This window comes from Nelumbo nucifera, chromosome 1 (genome assembly GCF_055504915.1).
Source record: "Nelumbo nucifera cultivar China Antique chromosome 1, China Antique-T2T, whole genome shotgun sequence".
In the NCBI taxonomy this organism is placed as follows: Eukaryota; Viridiplantae; Streptophyta; class Magnoliopsida; order Proteales; family Nelumbonaceae; genus Nelumbo; species Nelumbo nucifera.
Genome location: NC_142649.1, coordinates 144,246,838 through 144,268,828, shown reverse-complemented (window position 1 = coordinate 144,268,828; position 21,991 = coordinate 144,246,838). Strand labels below are relative to the sequence as shown.

The 21,991-nt window shown below is 40.0% G+C and overlaps 2 protein-coding genes across 3 annotated transcripts; both read left to right on the top strand.

Moving 5' to 3' along the window:
* The first annotated feature begins 4,740 nt into the window (after window positions 1–4,740).
* Window positions 4,741–14,346, top strand: LOC104610900 (derlin-2.2). The gene is made up of 6 exons (XM_010277744.3): window positions 4,741–5,072; window positions 5,473–5,572; window positions 11,289–11,503; window positions 11,605–11,688; window positions 13,229–13,282; window positions 13,831–14,346. Exons 1-6 carry the CDS (start codon window positions 4,974–4,976, stop codon window positions 14,011–14,013), a joined length of 735 nt encoding a protein of 244 aa, XP_010276046.1. The 5' UTR covers window positions 4,741–4,973; the 3' UTR covers window positions 14,014–14,346.
* Window positions 14,347–14,482: 136 nt separating this feature from the next.
* Window positions 14,483–21,444, top strand: LOC148803941 (uncharacterized). Of its 2 annotated transcripts, XM_088894564.1 has the most exons (3): window positions 14,483–19,881; window positions 19,955–20,385; window positions 20,467–21,444. In XM_088894564.1, the coding sequence occupies exons 2-3, from the start codon at window positions 20,002–20,004 to the stop codon at window positions 21,037–21,039; spliced, it is 957 nt and encodes a 318-aa protein (XP_088750690.1). In that variant the 5' UTR covers window positions 14,483–19,881; window positions 19,955–20,001; the 3' UTR covers window positions 21,040–21,444. The 2 variants fall into 2 exon arrangements, with proteins under 2 accessions (XP_088750690.1, XP_088750689.1); XM_088894563.1 differs by having other exon boundaries at window positions 14,483–20,385.
* The last annotated feature ends 547 nt before the right edge of the window (window positions 21,445–21,991 follow it).

Sequence of the window (21,991 nt, the reverse complement as noted above, 5' to 3'; positions counted from 1 at the left end):
ATCCCCCTTCCCCTCTGGGGGGTCGGGGCTCTTATATAGCGGTGTCTTGATAGATCTGGTGTAACCACCTCTGACTCTCTGCCGCAGTCATTACTTACCAGGGCTAAGCTGGTGGGCGCAGGTAATCGTTGCAGGGTACGGCCCTATCAGACATGAGGCATTGTCAGAGTTGGCAGGGATGACGCTGCCTGGCCAGAGACGTGGGTGCATTCTCCAGATCTGGAAGGTACGGTTGTCAGATAGGAAATCTTCTTGCGATACGCTGAGCTGCCCCTAAGTGGCGAGCTCTTCGTAAGACTCTAGGCTACCTGTGGAGTGGCCAGCTGCCTGTGCCGAGCTGCCTATGCCGAGCTATCTGTAAGTGTCGAGCTGCCCCTAAGTTGCGAGCTACCTATGACGAGCTACTTGTAAGTGCCGAGCTGCCTGTAGGTGTTGATCTGACCCTAAGTGGCGAGCTACCTATTTGTCAAGAGGCTGCACTTAGTTGGCATGAGGTGCCAGATGTCATAATTTCACTGGAGGGCCAAATCCACCCTCATTAATACACATTTTTGGCAAAGTTATTTTGGAACATTTCTAATGTTATGTAATCATCATATTAAATAATTTTTTTATTTATTTATGACAAAAATGGAATACAAAATTTAGTAGTAGCAGTAGTAGAAGTAGTAATAATTGTTATTGTTATTTAAAATTTCTATAGGTGCACATTTAGTATTTAAGTTTATTTTTAACCATATTGTTACTTTTATTAATTTTCAATTTCTATCCTAACTCTGACATATCTAAAATTAAAGTAATTAATATGAAAAAATCCATACGTGCAACGCACATGCTTAATTACTAGTATTTTAAAAGTTACTCAAAAACAAAACCATTATTTACCCAAGTGGTGGCTAAGCAATTCAACCATCTGAATCAAATTCATCAACTTATGAAGTCATAGTTAGGTAATAACATTTTTAAAATAGAAATAAATATAGAAAATTATAAAAATGTAGAAAAAATTAGACATATTTTTGATACTTTTATTAATCAAATTAAAAAAATAAGTGTAATAAATAAGAATTATTTTTATTGATAATGAAAATGAAATACATAATTTAAAACAGACTAAAAATAAAATTATTTTACTATTTGGCAAAGATCAATAGTTCAACTTTTGGGTCAAATGTGTTAACATTTAATGTCATAGATAAATAATAAACATTTATAAAATATAAAAATATAAAAATAAAAAAATACATAAATGTTGCAAACAAAGCAAATGTATAATATTATATAATTATCATATTAAACAAAAAGTAAGTATGACATATCATAATTATTTTTACACACAAAAATACAAAAAATATAGAAAAAATTGAACACATCTATAATTCTAAGATTGTGGAATTTTCTTTTGACTAAAATGCTTATTTTTGAATTTAGTCATATTTAGTTGTGAGGTTTAAATTGTAAATTGAACTACTTTTTATCTCATTCAATCCCTCTATTTGAATCTTACATTTTTTTTTGATAAATGAGCAAAAAAAAAAAAACACCAAAAGGATAAAATATTATGAAAAGAATAATCTAGCCAAACATGCTGGCTTATCAATGATACTTGAAACTTCACACAACTTGATCTGATTTTCACATATTAAGATGAGGTATTTATGTAATCAGATTTGCATTTTGCAATTTTCATCTGATTAATAATAAAAAAATAAAAAGAATATATAAAAATAAAAAATAAAAAATAAAAAATAAAAAATAAAAAAATATATTTATATAATTTTTTGGATACATTATTACCATCATTATCATCATTGAGAATTGCCATGTGCAAAGCACATACATGCTTACTAGTATATTTAAGTCACCGAACGTGCTTACTGATCTACACTCTAAATGGTGGGCTGTCAACCGGTTGGTTCTATCTGACTGGCCTACCTGAACAAAATCAATATAGTGGACTAGTATTTCTTAGTTTTATCATTTTATCCAGATTAATAATTGGATCAGTTATGGTTATTTCTTGTTTTCTTTTTATTATATTCATCTCTAAAATGATAATTTGAAGATAATATATATAAAATAATTTTAATTAAAAATGCTTCATTTGTTAACTTAAAAAAAATTAGTATTTTACTATCATTTTTATTAAAGTAGTATTATAAAAAATCATGTTTTAAGTTGTTATTTATATAAATAATTATATTTGTTAGTATATATAATTGGGCCTACCAGGTTGGGCCCAATTGCACTAGTTATTAATTGGGAAGGTCGTGGGCCTATGATTTTGTCCTGATTAAATAATAATCAGTTTGGGACTGAGACATTCTGCCTTGACCCAGATTCAACCCGTTGACAGCAAGTCCAGATCTGCTCTTCACACCAATCTTACAATACCTCTTAGTCGCACATCGGGAACATCTCCCTTACTTTGTATTGTTATTCATAGGGAAATGTTCCCAATATATGGTGGGATAGTGCTATGAGATCGGTATGAGGTGCACTCTATAAAGAACAAATCCTGATTCGTTGACAACCCTATCAACAAGCAACCACTACAGCCACACACATCATGAACATCCCCTCGTAGCTAGGATTGTTGGGAGCATTTGTTGGAGTTGAGATATGCTCCCAACAAAACCTATTCCAACTCGGCTTTTAACTTGATCTCATACCACACGGTTGTCAAATCAAGTTGGAAGAAATTTGGATCAAGTCCCAATACAAGATCCCAACAGCAGCCATGCATTGGAAATTTCCAGATGAACTGAAAACAAAAGCACACATACCCGGCTGAAATACCTATCACGGTTGAACATGCTAATGCTCCCCAATGTACAACTATAATGTACGTTGGGACCTGTAATGGGACTAAATCCAGCCTCAGTTGGAGGCATGTTGAAATGTATTTGATAGGAGGAAATCCAAACTCATTTGTTGGTAGAAAATTCTGTTTTAGATGGTATTAAGTCTATATCACCTCCCAACAAAATATGTTTCAACACCTCCAACATAATCTGATACATATATATCATACATAATGGGTCCATTCCCACTTTTATGATGGGTAACATTATCAATGTGAGATGTACGATTATGATGGTAGGAGATGCCAACTCGTTAATATCTGAGCCCAAGAGTTAAAACCGTGGGATTTGCCGCTGTCATGTAACTATTTTTTATTGGAGTTGAAATCAGCCTCCCACGTGATAGTTTCCCACAACTTCTCACGGCACATCTCCGTGGTGTATAGTAAACATCTTCCATTGATGTTTCGTCATTTTTGATATTTATTATTGGGAGATGTTTTTAATACATGGCGAGGATGTGCTGTGGGATGTTGTGAGAAACTATTTTATAGGAGATTGATTTGAATTAGGGCTGTTTATGGATCGGGTTGGGTCAGTTTATTAAGGTTTTTCCAATCGATCCGACCTAGTCGGGTTATCTGAGATGGAAACCGAAACCGATCCAGTGTTAAGCAAAACTGATCTGGTCGGTTTGAGTCGGGTTGGGTCGGTTTGAATCGGTTTCGGCTCTAAGTTCATCCATGCCCCCTATGGGCCATGGCCCATGTGCCTATGTGGTGCAAGTTTGGGTTGTCAGTTTGAGAATTTATTCTCACTAGAAGTGAATACGACAAAAAGAAGATAGATTGATAAATGATAAGCATCTGGGATTAGAGATTAGTTTCACCACGAAAACTGAAAAGGTTAGGTTGTAATTAGGAATTAGGATAGAAACAACTTAGTTAAGTTGAAACTAAATCGATTCGGTTTCGGTTTTCACACAAGAAAATCGAAACCGACCCGAACAATCGGTTTATGAATTTGTACAACTCGAAACCAACCGGTGCTAATAAAAACCCAACCGACTTGGGTTGGTCGGGTTGGGCCTTCTTATGAACAACCCTAATTTGAACTACTTTTATTGTGAAAAAACTTTAGCTGTTTGGGACCAGGAGTATGGTTGATCCCTGCCCCCAACTCGCCCGTTGCCATTTTTAGGCCAAAAGTTTCAAGCTTGTGCTTTGCATGCAAAGAAGAGGCCCATTAGCATGGGAATTTTTTACTATTTTTGGGAGTGGAGACGGAATCTGCTACTCACAAATGGGCGCCTCACATGCACATCGACCGTGCATTCGGAACTGTGAATAATAATTAATAAGTGCGGAAGATGTTCCCGATGGTAGGATGTACATGTAAAACACCTGTGAGGCACCAGATGTGAGGAGCAGATCCAGTCTCTTCGGGGTGATGATGGTTCGTGATCCATATCGAAGAGGTAGGGCCCATCTTCACAAATTCTAATGGAGTGTACTGCCATGTTGGCTTTTGACATGAAAGACATCGAATCAAAATTCGACAGCTGTCGTTTATGACTTCATCCCTTAAATACTCCTAAAGCCATCCATATCCATAACCATGCATGGAGTGCTGACTGTGGATTCGTCCATTTCCGCTCTATAATGAAAAAGACCCTTGCACGGTCCGCGTTTACATCTGCCCCCACAGAATGCGCCCAAAAACGTTTCACATGAACATCTCAGCGTGCATTAAATCATTGGGAGATATTTGCAATACACGGTGAAGATGTGCTGTGGAACAATTCTGGGGCAGATGTGACTTTGCACGATCCATCTTGACTGCTCATATAGGGAAGGGCGTAAGGCTGATAATAAGGGTAATTTAGTAACTATGCTGACAACAGGCTTATAAGGGCTCATTTCTCGATCTCCATTTTTAATTACTTAATTTGTCATTATCACTTTTGTTAAGAGTCGAAACTCGGAAGTCGAAATCTCTCTTCTCTCAATCGCCCCCCTTCTGTTTCTCTCTCTCTCTGCAACTCTTCTGGTATTTCGGGTCTTCTTCAAACCTAGTTGCTGACGCCCTTTCCAGCTTTAGCTTGTGTAAGAATTGGGTTCGAAGTTAGGGATTTGATTTTTTTTCCCGGTTGATATCTGAAATCTAAGGATGGCTCAGGCTGTCGAAGAATGGTACAAGCAGATGCCAATCATCACTCGGTCATATCTTACAGCTGCAATTGTCACAACCGTTGGATGCTCTCTCGAGGTATGCATTTTAACTCTTATTTTATATTTATCTATTTCTTTGATCTTCTCCTCTTTGTGCTTATTGCACGATTTTATGGGCTCTGTGGTTTTAGATTTTCATTTTATTTCTTCTTTTTTTATTGGTAAAGACATCGTTTTCTTCATCTAACGCTCCTGCCCCTGGGTAATTGGGTTGATCAATTTGAGTTAATATCGGATGGATTGGTTTGAACTTTGACGAATTGTATAGCTTTGGGTTCATTCGAATTACCGAAGATTTATATTTCTGTGATGTGTCATTTTTCTTTTGTTGTTTTGGCGTTATGTAAAGGAACTTAGGAGTTTAGAGAATTTCGAAGCTGGTTTTTGCTCCTTTATTTCCATGGTTTGCATTATATATGTTTCCCTTATTTTTGCAGATAATCTCCCCGTATAATTTGTATTTGAACCCAAATCTTGTCGTACGGCAGTATGAATTCTGGCGCCTCATCACAAATTTCTTGTACTTCCGGAAAATGGGTAATTCTAACTTTATTTAGAATATATTTTGATTCATATCAGGCGGCATTGTATTGTAGTTCTTTTGGATGCACCCACCGGAAGAAATGATACTGTTTTGAGGAATGCCAAAACAGTAGATCAGTTGTAAATAATTGAAGTGATACTGCAAATGGTTCCTTGTGGAATTGATTATCTTGGTCAGTCCTCTGACGAACAGCATCTTACCTTAAGATTTGGCATGTAAGAGATTCCAGAAGGGTAGTATAAAAGCACTCTCTTTTTACCCCTTTATCTTGAATGAAACTAATTAAATATTAAAGTAGGCATTCTGTTATTGATCAAAAAAGCAAGTAGGCAAATAAAAAGGGATTTAACAAAGTGAATCTGCTATGTCATTCTCCTAGTTGTTTAGAATAGTCAAACGTGAGGAATGCCAAAACAATAGATCAATTGTAAATAATTGTGGTGATACTGCAATTATGCAAATGGTTCCTCGTGGAATTGATTATGTTGGTCAGTCTGATGAACAACATATTAACTTAAGTGTTGACATGTATGAGGTTCAAGAAGGATAGTATAAAAGTACTCTCTTTTTATCCCTTTACCTTGAATGCAACTAATTAAATACTAAAGTAGGCAAATGAAAAATGGATTGAACAAAGTGAAGCTGCTATGTTATGCTCTTGGTTGTTTAGTATAGTCAAATGTGAGTGTTTCACTTCCATGGCACAAATAAAATATGACTCTTAGCCAAGGTTCAAAGTATCGGAAATCCCAAGTGTATTGGAAAGGCAATTTTAAGAGACGTATCGGGATACGCATGCGTATCGGAGAAAAATTAAGATATGCATGATAAACACTATAAATACTTCAATAAATCATAAAAATACATCAATAACACTAAATATAAGACCTCAATGAGGTATATATACATTAAATTAATATATTTTAATGGTTTTATGAAGAAATACACTGTAGTCAATTATAATTTCATTAAAAACCTATGTTTAACTATAATTTATAAATATTCTTAAGTTTTATGGGATGGGAAAAACCCAACTCCTCTATCCAACCATAAAACATGCATTGGCACAACTCCTAAGTGAAAATATAATTAATAATTATTTATTATTTAAATAATTATTATTTATTTTTTATTTTTAAAAACTATAAAAATAAATAAACATTATACAATATATTCCAAAAAAGTTATTAAAGAAGAAATTTCAATTTCTTTGTGGATATGATAGATCATCCATAGAATTATTAAAGAAAAATTTTCAATTGCTCTATGGATATGATTGATAAATCCATAGATCTAAAATATATAAGTCTTTATAGGCAAAGAAAAAAATTACATTTTCAAATTTTTTGTTAATTTATATTTCCCCAAATATCTTCGTGAAATTTCCATAGATCTACTCATAACACAAGAAAAATTGTGATTTTGAATGTAAGAAATGTAGATCAGCATAGAATTAAACATTCAAGAAAAAAAGAAATCACAAGATATTATAAAAAATTGAAAAAACTTACATATTTTTTCAAAATTTGAAAAATATTTTAAAAGAAATAATGAATCACGCTTGTTTCTTGCAAATTTTTGCATATCTATCACTTTAGGAATGAGGTTTGGAGTTTTAGAGTCATTTGGGGGTGAAAGAAGGCTTATTTCAGGGGAAAGAAGCTTTCTTCTCCCCCCCTTTTTTTCAATTTTTGGCTGTATCTTTTTCGTAGCGTATCGGTCAATATGCCCCAATATGGTAGAAAAAAGACAATACGACCGATTTTCCACCGTATCTCATATTGGACTTTTAAAGATACGATACGCATCAAATTATAAACCTTGCTCTTAGCTATTGTCAATGACAGGTTTTTGTCCTCATATTTATACATTAGTATCTAATATCCATATCTTCATCAAGGCTTCTCAAAAATGCACCTTGCAGTGTTATCCTTAAAACATGAAAGAGAACCTAAAAATGAACTTAATCTTTAGAACTGGCCAAGAATTCTTTTTTTTTTTTTTTTTCTCTAATGTCAATTGTGGACTTCATGCCAAATGAAATACAAATCATGTTGAGCACCTTAAGAAACACAGCAAAACAAACAATTAAAACTCTGACAAACACCTTTCTGGTAGGTGAGTGTAAGTCATACTGACTAAGTGATCCAATGCATGCAAAAATATTTAGGAGTAGCACACTTGATACATTCCCATGGTGCCAAATAAGGTTTGCTTGTGCACACACTGATTTGAATCATGAAAAAACATAGTCCATACATAATAGGGGACTACTCATCCTTTACTTTTTCTCTTACTGTGTTTTTACTATTGCTTACATTGTAGCAATTTATGCTTGTAAAACTTCAGACTAACAATTGTCAGAATGTGGCAAAATTCTGTACATTTTCATTTTTGGTGTTCTATCTTTTTTTAAATAATTCTTATTCAATTATGACATCATGGGTTTCTTAGAAACTTTTATAATATTAATTAGACAGTATAAAAGAACTAAAGGGACCAACCACTTATACAATCAAGTTATAAATTTTTATCAAGTTGGTGTAAATTTCATAGCCAAGAGTTTCTTGTGAACTTTTATCAAATTGGTGTAATGATTTTTGAACTATACCAAGTGGGACCATCATTGGGTGATGGCTTTTTTATTGTTTGCATGTTTTTCCTTGGATTTATCTTGATGTTTCTCGTCCATTGTTTATGAGAATGACTTACTACACCTTCATTACATGCCATGTGTTTTTGGATTAATTACATAAATACCCCTGAACTATTTGACAATTACTTAAACCACCCCTAAGGTTTAAAGACCTACTTAAAGACCCTCTAAAGTATGATGTAATATTTCACATACTACCCTTCCGTTAGTTGACTGTCACATTCTGCTTGCATGTGACATTAAGTGACACTTCTAATTTTTGAAAACCCAATTTTGCCGTCACCGGTCACCACCAACCTTACCCCTGTTGACACAGTACTAGGCATTCACCACCATGTTACCATCAGCCGTTCCACTCTCTCTACTTTTCCTCCTTTTTTGCCTTTCTTTTCATTTCTTTCACTCTGTTTTCAGCAACTGAAATAGAGGAACAACCGAACCAAAACTGACGAGGAACTTTTTGACTGAACCTAGTGGAAATTGCTACTGATAAAGAAAAACTGGTGGAAATTGCTTCAATTTGGTCATTCAAGAATTGTAGGTTTGGATTTATGGTGTTGAGTTCTGCCTGGGTTTGCAATAGCCCTTTCTTTATGTTCTGTCCCAATACCTTGTCAATGAAGAAATTTGAATCAGAACCATCTAGTTCTTCTTTTTCTTTATCAATTTTGTGTTAAGGCCCCCTCCTTGATTGGGCTAACAACAAGTCGGCAAGGAGTTGAAAAAGCATGGTGTTCATTAGATCTTTCCCAGAGTTGTCTCATCTGGATTACTTCTCTTCCACTTCTTAAACCCATCAAACCCTATTACTTCTTTGCTGATCTTGATGCTCTCTAATTTGGATCTGGTTCCTAGTTGTCCACAATTTTGTCTCTCTGTTCTCTCTGAAACAGAGTACAAAAGGTTTCTTCTTCACCTTCCCAATGCCTTCTCTTTCCTTCTCAACTTTAATGGGTAAAGGTAGTGAGTGGCTTTCTGGCATAAGAATTACCTAGCTTCACCTCCTTTCTCTTTTGAATGGAAATCCCAAAATGAATTTTCTTTCAAAATCCTAGAATCATTCCCATTGGGATTCTTTCACTTACTTTTCCCAGATTTATGAGGACTGGAGAAGCCAATCATGGAGGCAGCTTCTTTGATTGCATTGGGGACCTGTGCTTGGCCTTTGTTGTGGGTGCATGCCAGGTCCTATGCATTAAGACACCGATGACCCATGTCAACCATGCTCTTCTGAAGGTTCGCAAGTGCAACACCTCTAACATTGAGAACATGGAGGGCCCATGATGGAGTGCTATGTGGCAATAGTCCATGATGGAATCAATGCTAAGTGGTGTTTTCAATCAGTTATTTGATTAGTTGTTTTCTCTTGTTATTTTGTTTGTTGCTAGATGAACATCATTATGACTTGATTTTAGTATCATTAGGGAAGCAATTGAGATGAACATCATTGTGACTTGATTTTAGTATCATTAGGGAAGCAATTGAGATGAACATCATTATGACTTGATTTTATGTTATTTACTATGATACCAGAAAAACTGTAACCAATCAACTGGTATCATAAAGGTGGCAACATGTGGTATTTATCAAAGTTCACGGGGACTCTTCCCCCATGGTCTAACACATTCAGATTGAATCTTTGAATCTTTGGAACCACCACGATTTTGCTGCTATTATTCCAGATTAAAGATTAGTAGGGGTGATGTGAAAGTTAATCATTATGGCTGAGGTGGGCAACTGTGTTGGAGGAACCAACCCCAGGCAATATGCAGTCAAGTTGCAGCAACAGATGAAAAAAGAAGAAAGAGAGGGGGGAAGAAGAAAAGAAGAAAGAGAGGGGGGAAGAAGAAAAGAAGCAAAGAATCACTGATAGAAAGCATCATGGTAAAGGTGGCACATTGGGTGCAATCATTGAGTTTATTCTCGGACTTTACTATTGATGATATAATCAGATCGTGGGGCAGAGTGGCAGCTTCGTCATCGTCAAAAAAGAAAATCCTAAGAGATTGGGTCCCACCTGTAAATGTTTTCCTCAAACTGAATTTCGATGGTAGTAGCTTTGGTAACCCGGGCCCTTCAGGATTCGGAGGGGTATTAAGGGATGAAAATGAAGTTGGGTTTGTTTTCTGGACCACTTGGAGTAGGGAATTCAACAACAGCTGAGTTGAAGGCAGTGATATTTGGGATTGAAAAAGCTATGGAGTTGGGGGTAAGGAGACTGATAGTTGAATGAGACTCTAAAGTTGTCCTAAGCTGGCTGAAATGAACAGAGCAGACTCCTTGGTGCTTCAAAAATGGAATCAGAAAGTTCAGGAGTATATCAAAGGATATGCAGCTGGTTCTTTACCCCAAGATCAGCCAATGGTTTAGCAGATCAGTTAGCAAAGCAAGGGGTAAACAGGGAACGGTGCTTTTGGGCTAATTTGTAAAGTGAAAAGTTAAAGATTTCTAGTAACTGATGTCCTTTGGTTGAGTTTGTGTGGGGTAGTCAAACCTAAAAGCTGTAATCCTCTCTGTTTTATTAATAAATTTTCTGTTACTGATAAGAAAAAGAATGGGGAAGATAGGTTCAAGGGTATTTTAGGTAATTAACCCTCAATAGTCTAACCAATAACTGGTTGCACATTTCATCTTGTATAAATTCATTATGATCCCCAAATCCTATTTGAACTTCAGGACATGCACTTTTCAGAAAATTCAGACAATTCTCTGTCCAGTAAATAGATAAGCCATCTGCGATAGGGATATATCACCATAGGTGGAGTTTCACTATGATTATTCATAATCTAGAAAAGATCCCACTTTTCTAATGCTCAGTAATATTCAGTCTTTTGGATTACAAGTGATTCATCACCAAAAAAACTTTGTTTTTGATACATGTTGGTAGCTCAGTAAGGAAGTTTTTGGATTACACAGGATGCAGTATGAATTTTACCATATCCAAATCCGTACTTAGAGAAAAGCATCATATTATTATTCTCTTGCTTATATTCATATTTTCCTGCTCTCTCAAGCCTTATCTTACTGGAGCTATTCTTTCTTGGCAATGACAGACTTGGACTTCCTATTCCACATGTTCTTTCTTGCTCGATACTGCAAGCTTCTTGAAGAGAACTCCTTCAGGGGAAGGACTGCAGATTTCTTTTATATGCTCTTATTTGGTGCCACAGTGTTAACTGTCATAGTGCTTGTTGGTGGGATGATACCTTATGTATCAGAGTCTTTTGCAAAAATTTTCTTCTTAAGCAATTCATTGACTTTCATGATGGTTAGTCAATGTGACATTTTTTCTTTTGTTTAACTTAAATATGATTCTATTTGTTTCTTGTATATTGTTGCCAGTTTTCATTCCACTTCTCTTCTTCATAGGTTTATGTCTGGAGCAAGCAGAATCCCTTTATCCATATGAGTTTCTTGGGACTTTTTACTTTTACAGCAGCCTATTTACCATGGGTGAGTGGTTATCAATGAAGCTTTACTAACTTGTTAAACTGGAAAATGGTTGGGATTAAATATTCTCATGATGTGTCTCTTATTCTTTTTATTTGGTGAGTGAAGTGAACTTCAAGATGTGAAGTACTGGTCACTTGGTTAATAAACCATTTTACATATAGGTATATGATGAGGGAAGTTAGAAAATTAGCAGCTGAAATGAATTTAACATTCAAGTGGATGGCTAGGAGTGCTAACAGGCAGGGAATCAAATAGGGTTAGCGTGTTTTGGGGTGGGGAGTTCCAATGGGAACTCGTTATAAAGATCATAACAAAAGATAAAGAAAGGCATATTAGCTTTTATTAGAGGATGAAGGACACATCTCTTGTACATAATTATTATTATTTTTTTGATAATTATCTCTTGTACATAATTTTGACTGTTACCAATGAGAAAAAGCCATTTTAAGATATAGCTCCAGCCCATATTATACTAGTTTCCTCTCCCTCATATACATCTTTTAGCATTTATTCAATGGGTACTGCCAGAAGTTCCAGATAGAAATTAGTTCTTGCTAGTTTCTGGCTGAAGTTCTGTTCTTTAAATGGTAAGAAATTCGTAGACTCATCAAAATGGTTTTCAAAATGACCCATTCATACACCAATAACCTTCTGGTTAGTAACCAAGGGTCTGTTTAGTACTGTGGTAGATAAACTTTTATATGGTGTTGTTTGACAGCTAGGCACCATTAGGTGCCACATAATCTCAACAGTAAATAAACGGCTGTGTGTTGGGGAAAACATTAAAAATGGTGTTTCCCCCAACAGTTGGCTCTCACACAAACCAAGAAAACATTTATTTAATAAACTGTCTTACAAACACCATGCAAATAGCATTTTGAGATAAACGCCTACATGGCGATGAGCTGGCACCGTTTTTCAAATAATGGCCACAGAACCAAACACCATATAAGTATTTTCATCTTTGAATCCTATTGGAAGAACTTAAGTGGGTTATCTCTTCAGCTCCTAAACATGGCAAAAAGTGGTTGGTCTATGATTGTCTCGGTGCTCCTTGTTTTTTTATTAATTGGATATGTATTATATTTGGTCAGTCTCTTTAATTGACATGTTATAGTTTCTGCAAAGTCATGACAAGAACTAAAGTCATGAAATTCCTTAAAAGGGAGTGAGATCAAGGAATGATGCTTTTGCAATTTTTTCCCAGAGTTTATCTGCTCAATTTTAATATCCTCAGTTTTTTTTTTTTGAGTGAATTTTCTGGAAAGCTGAACTTACTACATAAGATGTCACGATTACTGTTATGATGTTCATTTGATCCCTTTTTCTTCCAGCTCTACTGGTTTTCTTGTGTTGCATGTTTGAAAAACTTTTGATCATGAACCTGGTAAACTGGAAAAGGATAATTGCAGGGAAAACTAGAGACTTGGAGTTGACCAAACATCTTGTTCTCCACTTTGTATTGTTAGCCTGTGTGCAATTGGATTAGAAAAAAGGGCAAAATATACAATTAATGTCTGATTTTTAACCTCTATTGCAGGTTCTTTTGGGATTCTCTATACTTGTTGGTACTAGTGCTTGGGTGGATTTGCTGGTAAGTGTCTTTTTCTAACCCAGAGTAATACAATATTGTTTGTCCAGACCAGTGGCTTTTCCTTGCACATGACAGATTAGAGAGCAGGTCCATGAAAGCATGTTTCTAGCCCCTCATTTGGTCAATTGCAAAGTTTTAATTCAACCCAATACTCCTTTCATACATGGCAAATAAATAATGTTTCTACCTTCTTTCTTTAATCCAGATCATTATTGGGGAGCTAGCTTGATACATTAGGCATCATGCCAATTTACATTGTTTGGATTGACATGTAGGCTCAAAGGCAAGAGAAACCTTTTTTTTCCTGTGTAAACCAGAAACATATTTTTGCTGATAAAAACATCATCATCGTCCATGCCTTATCCCAACTATATAGGGTCAGCTATGAATCCTGATAATAACATCAAAAGATACCATGCAAACGATTTAGGTGGTTCAAATATACTAGAATAATATGCTTGTGATGTTTCAATAGTATCCATTTGTTCCTACATGTAAAGTCATCTGTGTACTGGACCCATTTGACACCCATATATTCTATGGTTCAGGGAATGATAGCTGGCCATGCATACTATTTCCTTGAAGACGTATATCCACGGATGACAGGTCGTCGCCCACTGAGGACTCCATTGTTTATCAAGTCACTTTTTGCTGATGAAACCGTAGTGGTAACTCGACCAGAAAATGTGAGATTTGCTCCCCCACCAGCACAGGAGGATCACCAAGATTAGTTTAGATATCGAAGAAATCAACATTGACATGGAAGGGTAGCCAGTGGCTGATTTTGATCTTCCCTTGCAAACAGTTGGAAGCTGCAAGTCAGCTCCAAAATCCATTAAGGCGAGAGGAATAGTGGTGATGTACCAAGTCTATGTCGTCATTAAATACCTGGTTGAATTGACAACGTTGGGATGTTAGGTATAGATTATGTTGTTGTTAATGCTTTCTAGTAGGGCCCTGTGAAGTAGTTGACCCTTTGCATAGTTATATCAATTGTGTATAGTTTGGAGAGATTGTCTCGTGTATCTGTCGTTTCTTATAATTTAACACACATTTTTGACAAAGCAGGTTCCATTGCTTCTTCAGCCTTGAACAAACAACCTATTTTAGTCTTGCTTTATGTCGTGGAATTGCACTGAATTGGTCTTTTAGAAACTTCATCATTTCCTTTCAATTTACTGGGCTGAGAGGCTCCACTCCTTTGTGCCCCGTCAGCCATCGGTTTAATTGTATAGTCGGTGGAAATTTTTTTCCATCTATAAAATTTTTAGGTATAGTTTTGGTCAATTATGTTCAAAATTGTCTCTAACCGTTACAGTGCAGCCTTTGATAAAAGGGGTGGAAAATTTCACCGTAAAAGTATTTTTGTTATACTTTTCTGCTTTTAAGGTGAAAACTTTGTTTTTCACCTAACTCAGCTTTGGCTCCATTCGGCTACAACCAGCAATAAAAATGAAAGAAAATGATAATTTCCCACATGATTTTCAGGTATTCAGTTACACGCAAATGTACATTTGAAAAAAACAGAGAAAAAAAAAAGCGCACACAAAAGATTACAATGGTAGATGTCTATCACTTCCCTATTCAGTAACACTTATTGCAAGTGTTGATGATAAGTGTAATTCCAAAGGGTTGAGGTTGGAGGAGGAAGAGAGATGGAGAACAAGTTTCTAGAAGTTGCAAAATGGAGGAAAGAGATAAAGATTGAAGCAAAAGTTTTCATTCTTGAAGAGGTAAGGATTAGAGGCCAGCAAAGCTTGAAGATTAGGGAGGCAAAGAGAGCTACAATATTGCTGGAAGGTCTTGAAGTGATCGAATGGATGCAGAAGTTTGTTTCAGAAGCAAGCTATAAAGGTAAACAAATGAACTTTACGAAGTTCAACCTTGATGGAAGGAAGGGGTATGAGTTGGAATGCATAAAGAATGCAAAAAGTTGTTATATAACGCTGTAGGAATTCTTTGGGCAAAGAAAGAAGCAGGTGGTTTGTTTCCCAAAAAGTAGAAGGGGTAATGGCTGGAAGGCAGTGGCACAGGTACTGAGTGACTTTATTCAGCAGCTGAAAACAAACAAGTAGAGAATGTAGCAAAGGAAAAGAAAAGGGGTATGCAAAAGAGAGGAAGATTTCAGTGATAGAAACTGGTTGATCGCAGAAAAAGGAAAAAGAAGCTGCAAACTTGCAGCACCAGTAGAAGAGAAGAATTGGGGGAAGAAATTTGTGGTGGAAACTTCAAGTCCACCAAAGGATTGGAGAGGTATTGCACAGGCGATACTCAGAGAGTTAAACCTGCAAAAGCCGATGGTGATTACTCCTTATGCCTCTTGTAAAGCCTTGTTAGACTTGGGGGAAGATGATGTAGAGATTTCAGCTCTAGTTATTCACTCAGAGACTGGTGCTGCCACAGTCTCGAAATGGTGTCATCTCTTCAATACCAAGAGTTTTTTGATTGAGGACAATGTAATAGTTAGATTGCTTGGTTACCTTTCAACCTCTGGAAGGAGGAAGTGTTACAGTCAATAGCTGTAGTCTGTGATGCAAGATTAGGTGGTGTGTTTGATTGTGATCTCCATTCAGTTGCAATGATGTTAAGTGGTGTTAAACCCAGCGACATTCCAAGGAAAATAGAGGTTGTTTCAGATGGTTTAGTCTACCCCGTTTGGCTTTCTTCCTCCATTGAAGCCCAGCTATGGAAGGAGGGTAGAAGGGAGGAAGATGAAGGGGGGCAGAACAGGCTTGGTTGTATGGTTTGCAAGGCAAAGTAGTCTTTTACAAGAGAAGTTTAGACAATTGAGGTTCCCAAAGAAAAAACGGAAAAAGAGAATGATTTAAACACTTGGGAAATAATTGCAGACAGGCTTGTAGCAATTCAAATTTCAAAACAAAAGGAACAAAGGTCGGCAAGTTCTTAGGGCTCGAGACAGTTCATTCTAGTTCAACGAACCAAGGCCGATCACATGTTTTTTTTTTAAGTAAACACGTGGCTGACAAGGGGATAGAGGGGTTGGGCCTAGGCCCATCAAGATCTAATGGGTTCTAGTAAAGTGAATGGGGTGGTTACTTTAAATCGGGTGGACCCAGAACTTAAAAAGCCACGTGCCCTTTTAAGTGGGCACGTGACCAAAGGAGCTGGTAAGGGGATAGAGAAGGTCACACGTTCTTTTAAGTGGGCACGTGACCAAGGCAGGAGGGGAGACGAAGGATTGAAAAGCTGGTCTATCATCATCTCCCTCAAGCAATTCGCAACCAGTGCCTGTAGGAAGTGGGTTCGCTGCAGTGGTGCGACAAATATGAACTAGGCATGGGTCCCAATCTTGAAGAAAAAGGGCGTCTCTCCAGAATAGTGCAATCCGAGGTTCAAGAAGCCTCATCCGACGACAGTGGAGACAGGTTTCTTCATCATTCTGACGTCAGAAAACCAGAATACCACGGATGCTTTTGAGGACTGTGAGACGGAGGAAGGAAGCAGTTCAGATTCAGAGTGTGAAGGCTCTTCAAGTATTAGAAGTGTAGAACTAAAGAAAGCCAGACCCCTCAGCGACAATGAGAGCTTACATACCGAGCTATTTTTTTTGGAAAACGATGATTTGGTTTTAAAAGATTCAGTTCAAGAAAAGCTCTCTCAACCTTCCCCCTAACCTAAGGAAGTGGGGGCTACTGCAGCTTTTACAGAGGAGAGGCAAAGGTTACTGGCTCTTAAATTTGCTCCCAGTTTGCTAGAGCAGCAAAGCATTGATAGAAGACTAGAGAAATAGGACATACCTCGATCACCGAACACAGAGGTATCAATCAGGGGACAACATCTAAAAGTAGATTCTAATGCAATGACTAAAACAATATTGGTTGAACGTAACGGAGACCCACAATCACCTCTTTTGGAATGAGTAGACGTGACATTGCCCCTTTGTCTTGCTATCCATTGGCTTGTTCCCACAACCTGTTAGGTAATATTGTCAATTCGTTTTATGGTATTGATGTGGTTTTCTGCCTTGAACAAGTACTTTTGCAGCTCAACTTGATTTAGCAGTTATGGATGGAAAGTATTTAATTGGGGATAAGGAGGGTCAAGGATGAGAAGAAGTGGAAAGGGGAGGGAAATTATAGGAAAATGAGTTAGGGAAGATACTGAGATCAGATGTGTAGATTTTTAGAGGAGTATAAGAGAAAGGAGAAATAGGTAGGGCAGTATGGGGTTCAAGCAGGTTTAGTAAAAACAGGGGCTCAAAGTAGCAAAAAATCTAGGGATGAATCAATTATGGGAAAGAAGTAGGAGGAACTAGAGAGGATTTGGGGATAGATTTGTGCCCTCCTTGAGGAGTATAGGCAAACAGAGGAATCGACAGAGGAAAGCCAAGGACTTTCGGAAAGGCAAAATAAAACTGATGGTGCGCAATCCGGTTGGTCCTATCTGTCAATGACCTTGCCTCTGAACGGAATTGTGGGGAACCTGAAACGGAGAAGATGAGGAAGCTCCGGGGGGAACCCGATGTGGAGGCTCCGAAGCTCAAGTTAGAATCCTTCAAAGGCAAGATAAAACCAAATAGCGCAAAGTTTGCATACCATGTTCTTGGGGGGTAGAGAGCCTTTTATAACCACCTCATGCACTCACTTCCAAGCTTCTGTCAGATTGGGCATGATTATTTCTGAGCTCCTGCCAGTTCGGATGTCATCCCCTCTGGCCGGGCAAAACCGCCACTGCTCCCTTTGTCGGAGCCGTCTCTGCGGCTGGTGACGACGGTGGCAGGTGGCGGTGGCAGGAGGCCGTTTGAAGTGCAACTGTCAAGCGTCAGATCCCAAATCAGTCAGGTGCGCCGCCCTTGGATACGGACATCCTCGGTGTCAGGTATAGTACGTTTGGTCAGTCTGGCGTCCCGGAGGCGAAGTGCTGGAGTGGTGAGCGAGATGAATTCTTGAGTTCGGATAGGGGAGCGTCCCGAACTGCCATGAGGCGGGCCAGTTCGGGTCACTACCTTGTGAGGCTCGGGCTCTTTGTAGGGAGCTCGGGCTCCTAGTAGGGAGTTCGGACTCCTAGTAAGGAGTTCGGACCGCTGGTTCCTCCCTTTGATGCTCGTGCCTTGGGTGCGCTGTTTGTTCCGAGCTGTTTGCTTTTGCCACATGGAGTGATTGCGAGGTCGGGCCAAATCTTCCTTCATCAATTGCCCCCCACTCCTCGCGCTAAGGGTCCTGCCCTGGCGCGGGGAGTTCACAAGGTGGCAGGTGGATTTGCCTCGTACTTTGAATCTTGGTTGACTGATGGCGCGAGGTGCGTTGTCAGGGTTCCTTGGGTTTCTTCGAGCGCCCAAAAGGCGGGAAACGTGTCGACCTGCCTAAAAACGATGATAGACGTGACGACGCGCGCTTTATTTCAAAATTTCAAAAAGCGCACCGTTGGGAGACGTGACAGCAGGCGTCTTTTCAAATTTGAAAACATGCCGCTGCCGCCTTTATTGTGAGGAGGCGTGCGCGGGCGTTCTGTCAGTTTTAGAAAGACGTGCGCCAATCACGTCTCGGTCTCAGGGGACGTGCGGTCAGTGTGACTGTGGGCCGTCGGATTGGCTTTGATCTGAGCCGTCACTTCTCGGTCACTGTGGGTATAAATAGCAGGGGGGGACCCCAGTCGCTGTCACTTCTGTATTTCTCTTGAGCTCGCGTCTGAGTTTTAGCTCGCGTCCAGGCTTTTTCAGTTCGCGTTCAAGGTTTTTTGCTCGTCCGAGCTCCCATGGTCTACTCCAGCCTTTTTTCGGGTGAGTACCTTCCTGGAATCCATCTTACTCCCCGATGTCTAGCTTGGATAGCTCAGATAGTCCTTCAAGTGGGTCCGATGCAGGTTCTACGAATCGAGTTGCATCCCCTGATAGGGTTGTGCCCCCTGATAGTTCTAGCGAGCCGGAGGAAGAGCTCGAGGAAGAGTTCGAACTCGTAGGCCGAGGCGCCTCGGGTAGTTTGGCGTCCACCTCTCGTCGGGGTCGGATGTTAGACAAGTTTGGCCCTTCGACCATGACGCCTGAGGGGCTCCAATCCCTTATTACCTACTATAACTTGCCCGGGGAGTACGCTTATTTCATACCTTCGGGTAGCTTTCCTTGGGAACACGGTCATGATGAGATCGTGATATTCCGGGAGCAGCTCGTTGCGGGGCAGCGACTGTCTTTCCATCCCCTCCTTGTCGAAGTCTTGAACCACTTCGGTGTGATGGTCGGCCAGCTTCACCCGAACTCCATTCGAAATTTGGTGGGGACAATCTCCTTATTTTGCGAAGAGGGCTTTCCTTTGGACTTGGAGGTATTTTCTTCTATCTTAATGCTTAAGAAGCAAGCGGGTCCCCTCCCCGGGCGTAGGCGGGCATATTACCTGTCTCCTCGCCCGGGCTTTAAGCTTTTACATGAACTCCCCAACAAGGTCCCGGCGTGGAAGCGGGACTATTTCGGGGTGCGAAGTGTACTGGGGTGGCCGTTTCAGACCGGGTGGGGGATGGCCGCTCTTGACTCCGGTGTTACACTTGACAAAGAGACGGTGAAGGGCCTCCGACAATGGCGCAGCTTGGGCTGAAGTGTCAACAGTATCTGACGGAGGCCAAGCTCATTGCGGCCGGCCTGAGTTTGGGTAGGTTCTTCACTTAAAGATTCTGTCTTGCTGTCTCTCTTGCTTTTTACTGATGCCGAACTTCTTTTCGCAGGTGTGATGGACTCATAAGGGACCCATGGTGGGCACTTGTTCCAAGGTATGAAGAGGAGGAAGCGAGTCGCCAAGCGAACTCGCGCCGAGCTGCCCCGGGATACGAAGCCCGAGGTGCCGGACTATCCGTCAGAAGATCTGCCCAAGGAGCCCGAGATGGCTCCTCCAATGCAAGAGGCGGCAGGGGTCCCTTATGCTGAGACTACTTACACAGGGGCTTCTACCTACTCCGGTGCTCCTACTTACTCTAGGTCTACTCATACGCGAGCTGGGCCCTCAGGCTCGGGGGCCCCAGGGGATTTCAGGAGTGTGCTGTCGCCGACCCATGCTCTTCAAAAGAGTAAGGAGGCCATTTTACCCGAGGAGGTCGCGGCGTGGACTGATCTCCCTCTGCACCAAGTGGCCTGTCGTGCCGTTACCCATGCCATGGTGGTAAATGATCTCCCTTTTTTAGAGCTCTTTGGCTTTCATTCTTCTGTTGGTTCTTTTGATCACTTGTGTTCCTTTTGGTAGGTGAACTCTTCTATTCACGCCTTGGCGACCCAGGTGGAAAGGAGCTCGAGGCAGGCGCGAGCTGCCGAAGAGGCTCTTCGCGCTGTTGAGACGACTTCGCGAGCTGCTGAAGCGGCTGCTCGTGCTGCCGAGGAGGCTGCTCGTTTTGCACAGATCAGGCAGGCGAGGTCTCAGAGAGATGCCGAGGCCATGGGAGTAGTGGTGAAGCACATGGCGGACCTGAGGCTGGATCTGCAGCATAAGGTTGAGTACCTTCAGGAGGACATCAGGGAGAGGACACAGATCTTTTCTCAAGGTATCGAAGATGCCAAGAAGAAGGCTGTCGATGAGTACATCGCTTCGCCGTGCTTCGATGATCTGATGGTGGATTCGTACAGGAGGGGTTTTAATCTAAGCCGGTGGATGATCCGGAATACGTACCCCGAGCTCGACATCAGTGCTATATCCACTTCGCGCATAACTCAGGAGATGGCCAATGCTATGGATGGTGAGCCAGATTCCGAGGGCGAGGCAGGGCCTTCGGGTATCGTTGAAGTGCCTTCCGATAAAGAAGAAGTAGCTCCGGGCCTGTAAATTTTTTTTTTTTTGAAATGTACACTCCCTTATTTGAAATGAAATGGCTTTTCTTTTGGTTAAGTGTTGGTTGTTCTTTCTCCTGAACTAAACGTATTTGCCGAACTGACCATACGTCCGGTCTGTTTCCTGCCCGGGTTACCGCACTCGCGCGGCCTGTTTCGGTGTTAGTACTCTGAGATGCCGAAGTCCCTATTAGCTCGTTTGTCTCCGCTTCGCCTTTGGCTCTTCTTTGCTTGCCTATGCCGAGCTCCCTTTGTTAGCTCGGCATCCTAGCCTTTGGATTTTGGTGGCGATTTTATCCACCTTGCTTGGTGGTCTATAGGTAGTATCGCCTTAAGTTGACGATGTTCCATGCTCGGGGTACTCGCTTACCCTCTAAGGTTTCGAATTCGTATGCCCCCTCGAGCGCTCTCTTTACTTTGTAGGGCCCTTCCCAATTTGGTCCAAGTTTGCCCACGCCGGGTTCGGGTACCATGATTTTTCGGAGAACCAGGTCGCCAACGCGGAAGCTCCGCTTCTTTACTCTGGCGTTGTAGTACCGAGCTACTTTTTGCTGATAGGCTGCTGTCTGGATGTGCACGAGGTCTCTTACCTCATCCAGTAGGTCGAGGTTGGTGCGTAATTCGTCTCCGTTTGTCTGATTGTCATATGCTTCTAGTCGTAGTGTAGGTATTTCGATTTCCGTTGGGATTACCGCTTCGGTGCCGTAGGTGAGGTTAAAGGGGGTCTCTCCCGTGGCAGTTTTTTTCGTAGTTCGGTGAGCCCATAGGACACTTAGTAGCTCATCCACCCACAACCCTTTAGCTCGGTCCAGTCGTGCTTTCAATCCGCGGAGGATGGCTCTGTTCATTACTTTTGTTTGACCGTTTGCTTGCGGGTGTGCGACCGATGTGAAGTTATGACAAATTCCCATATCTTGGCACCATTCTTGGAACTTGATATCCTCGAA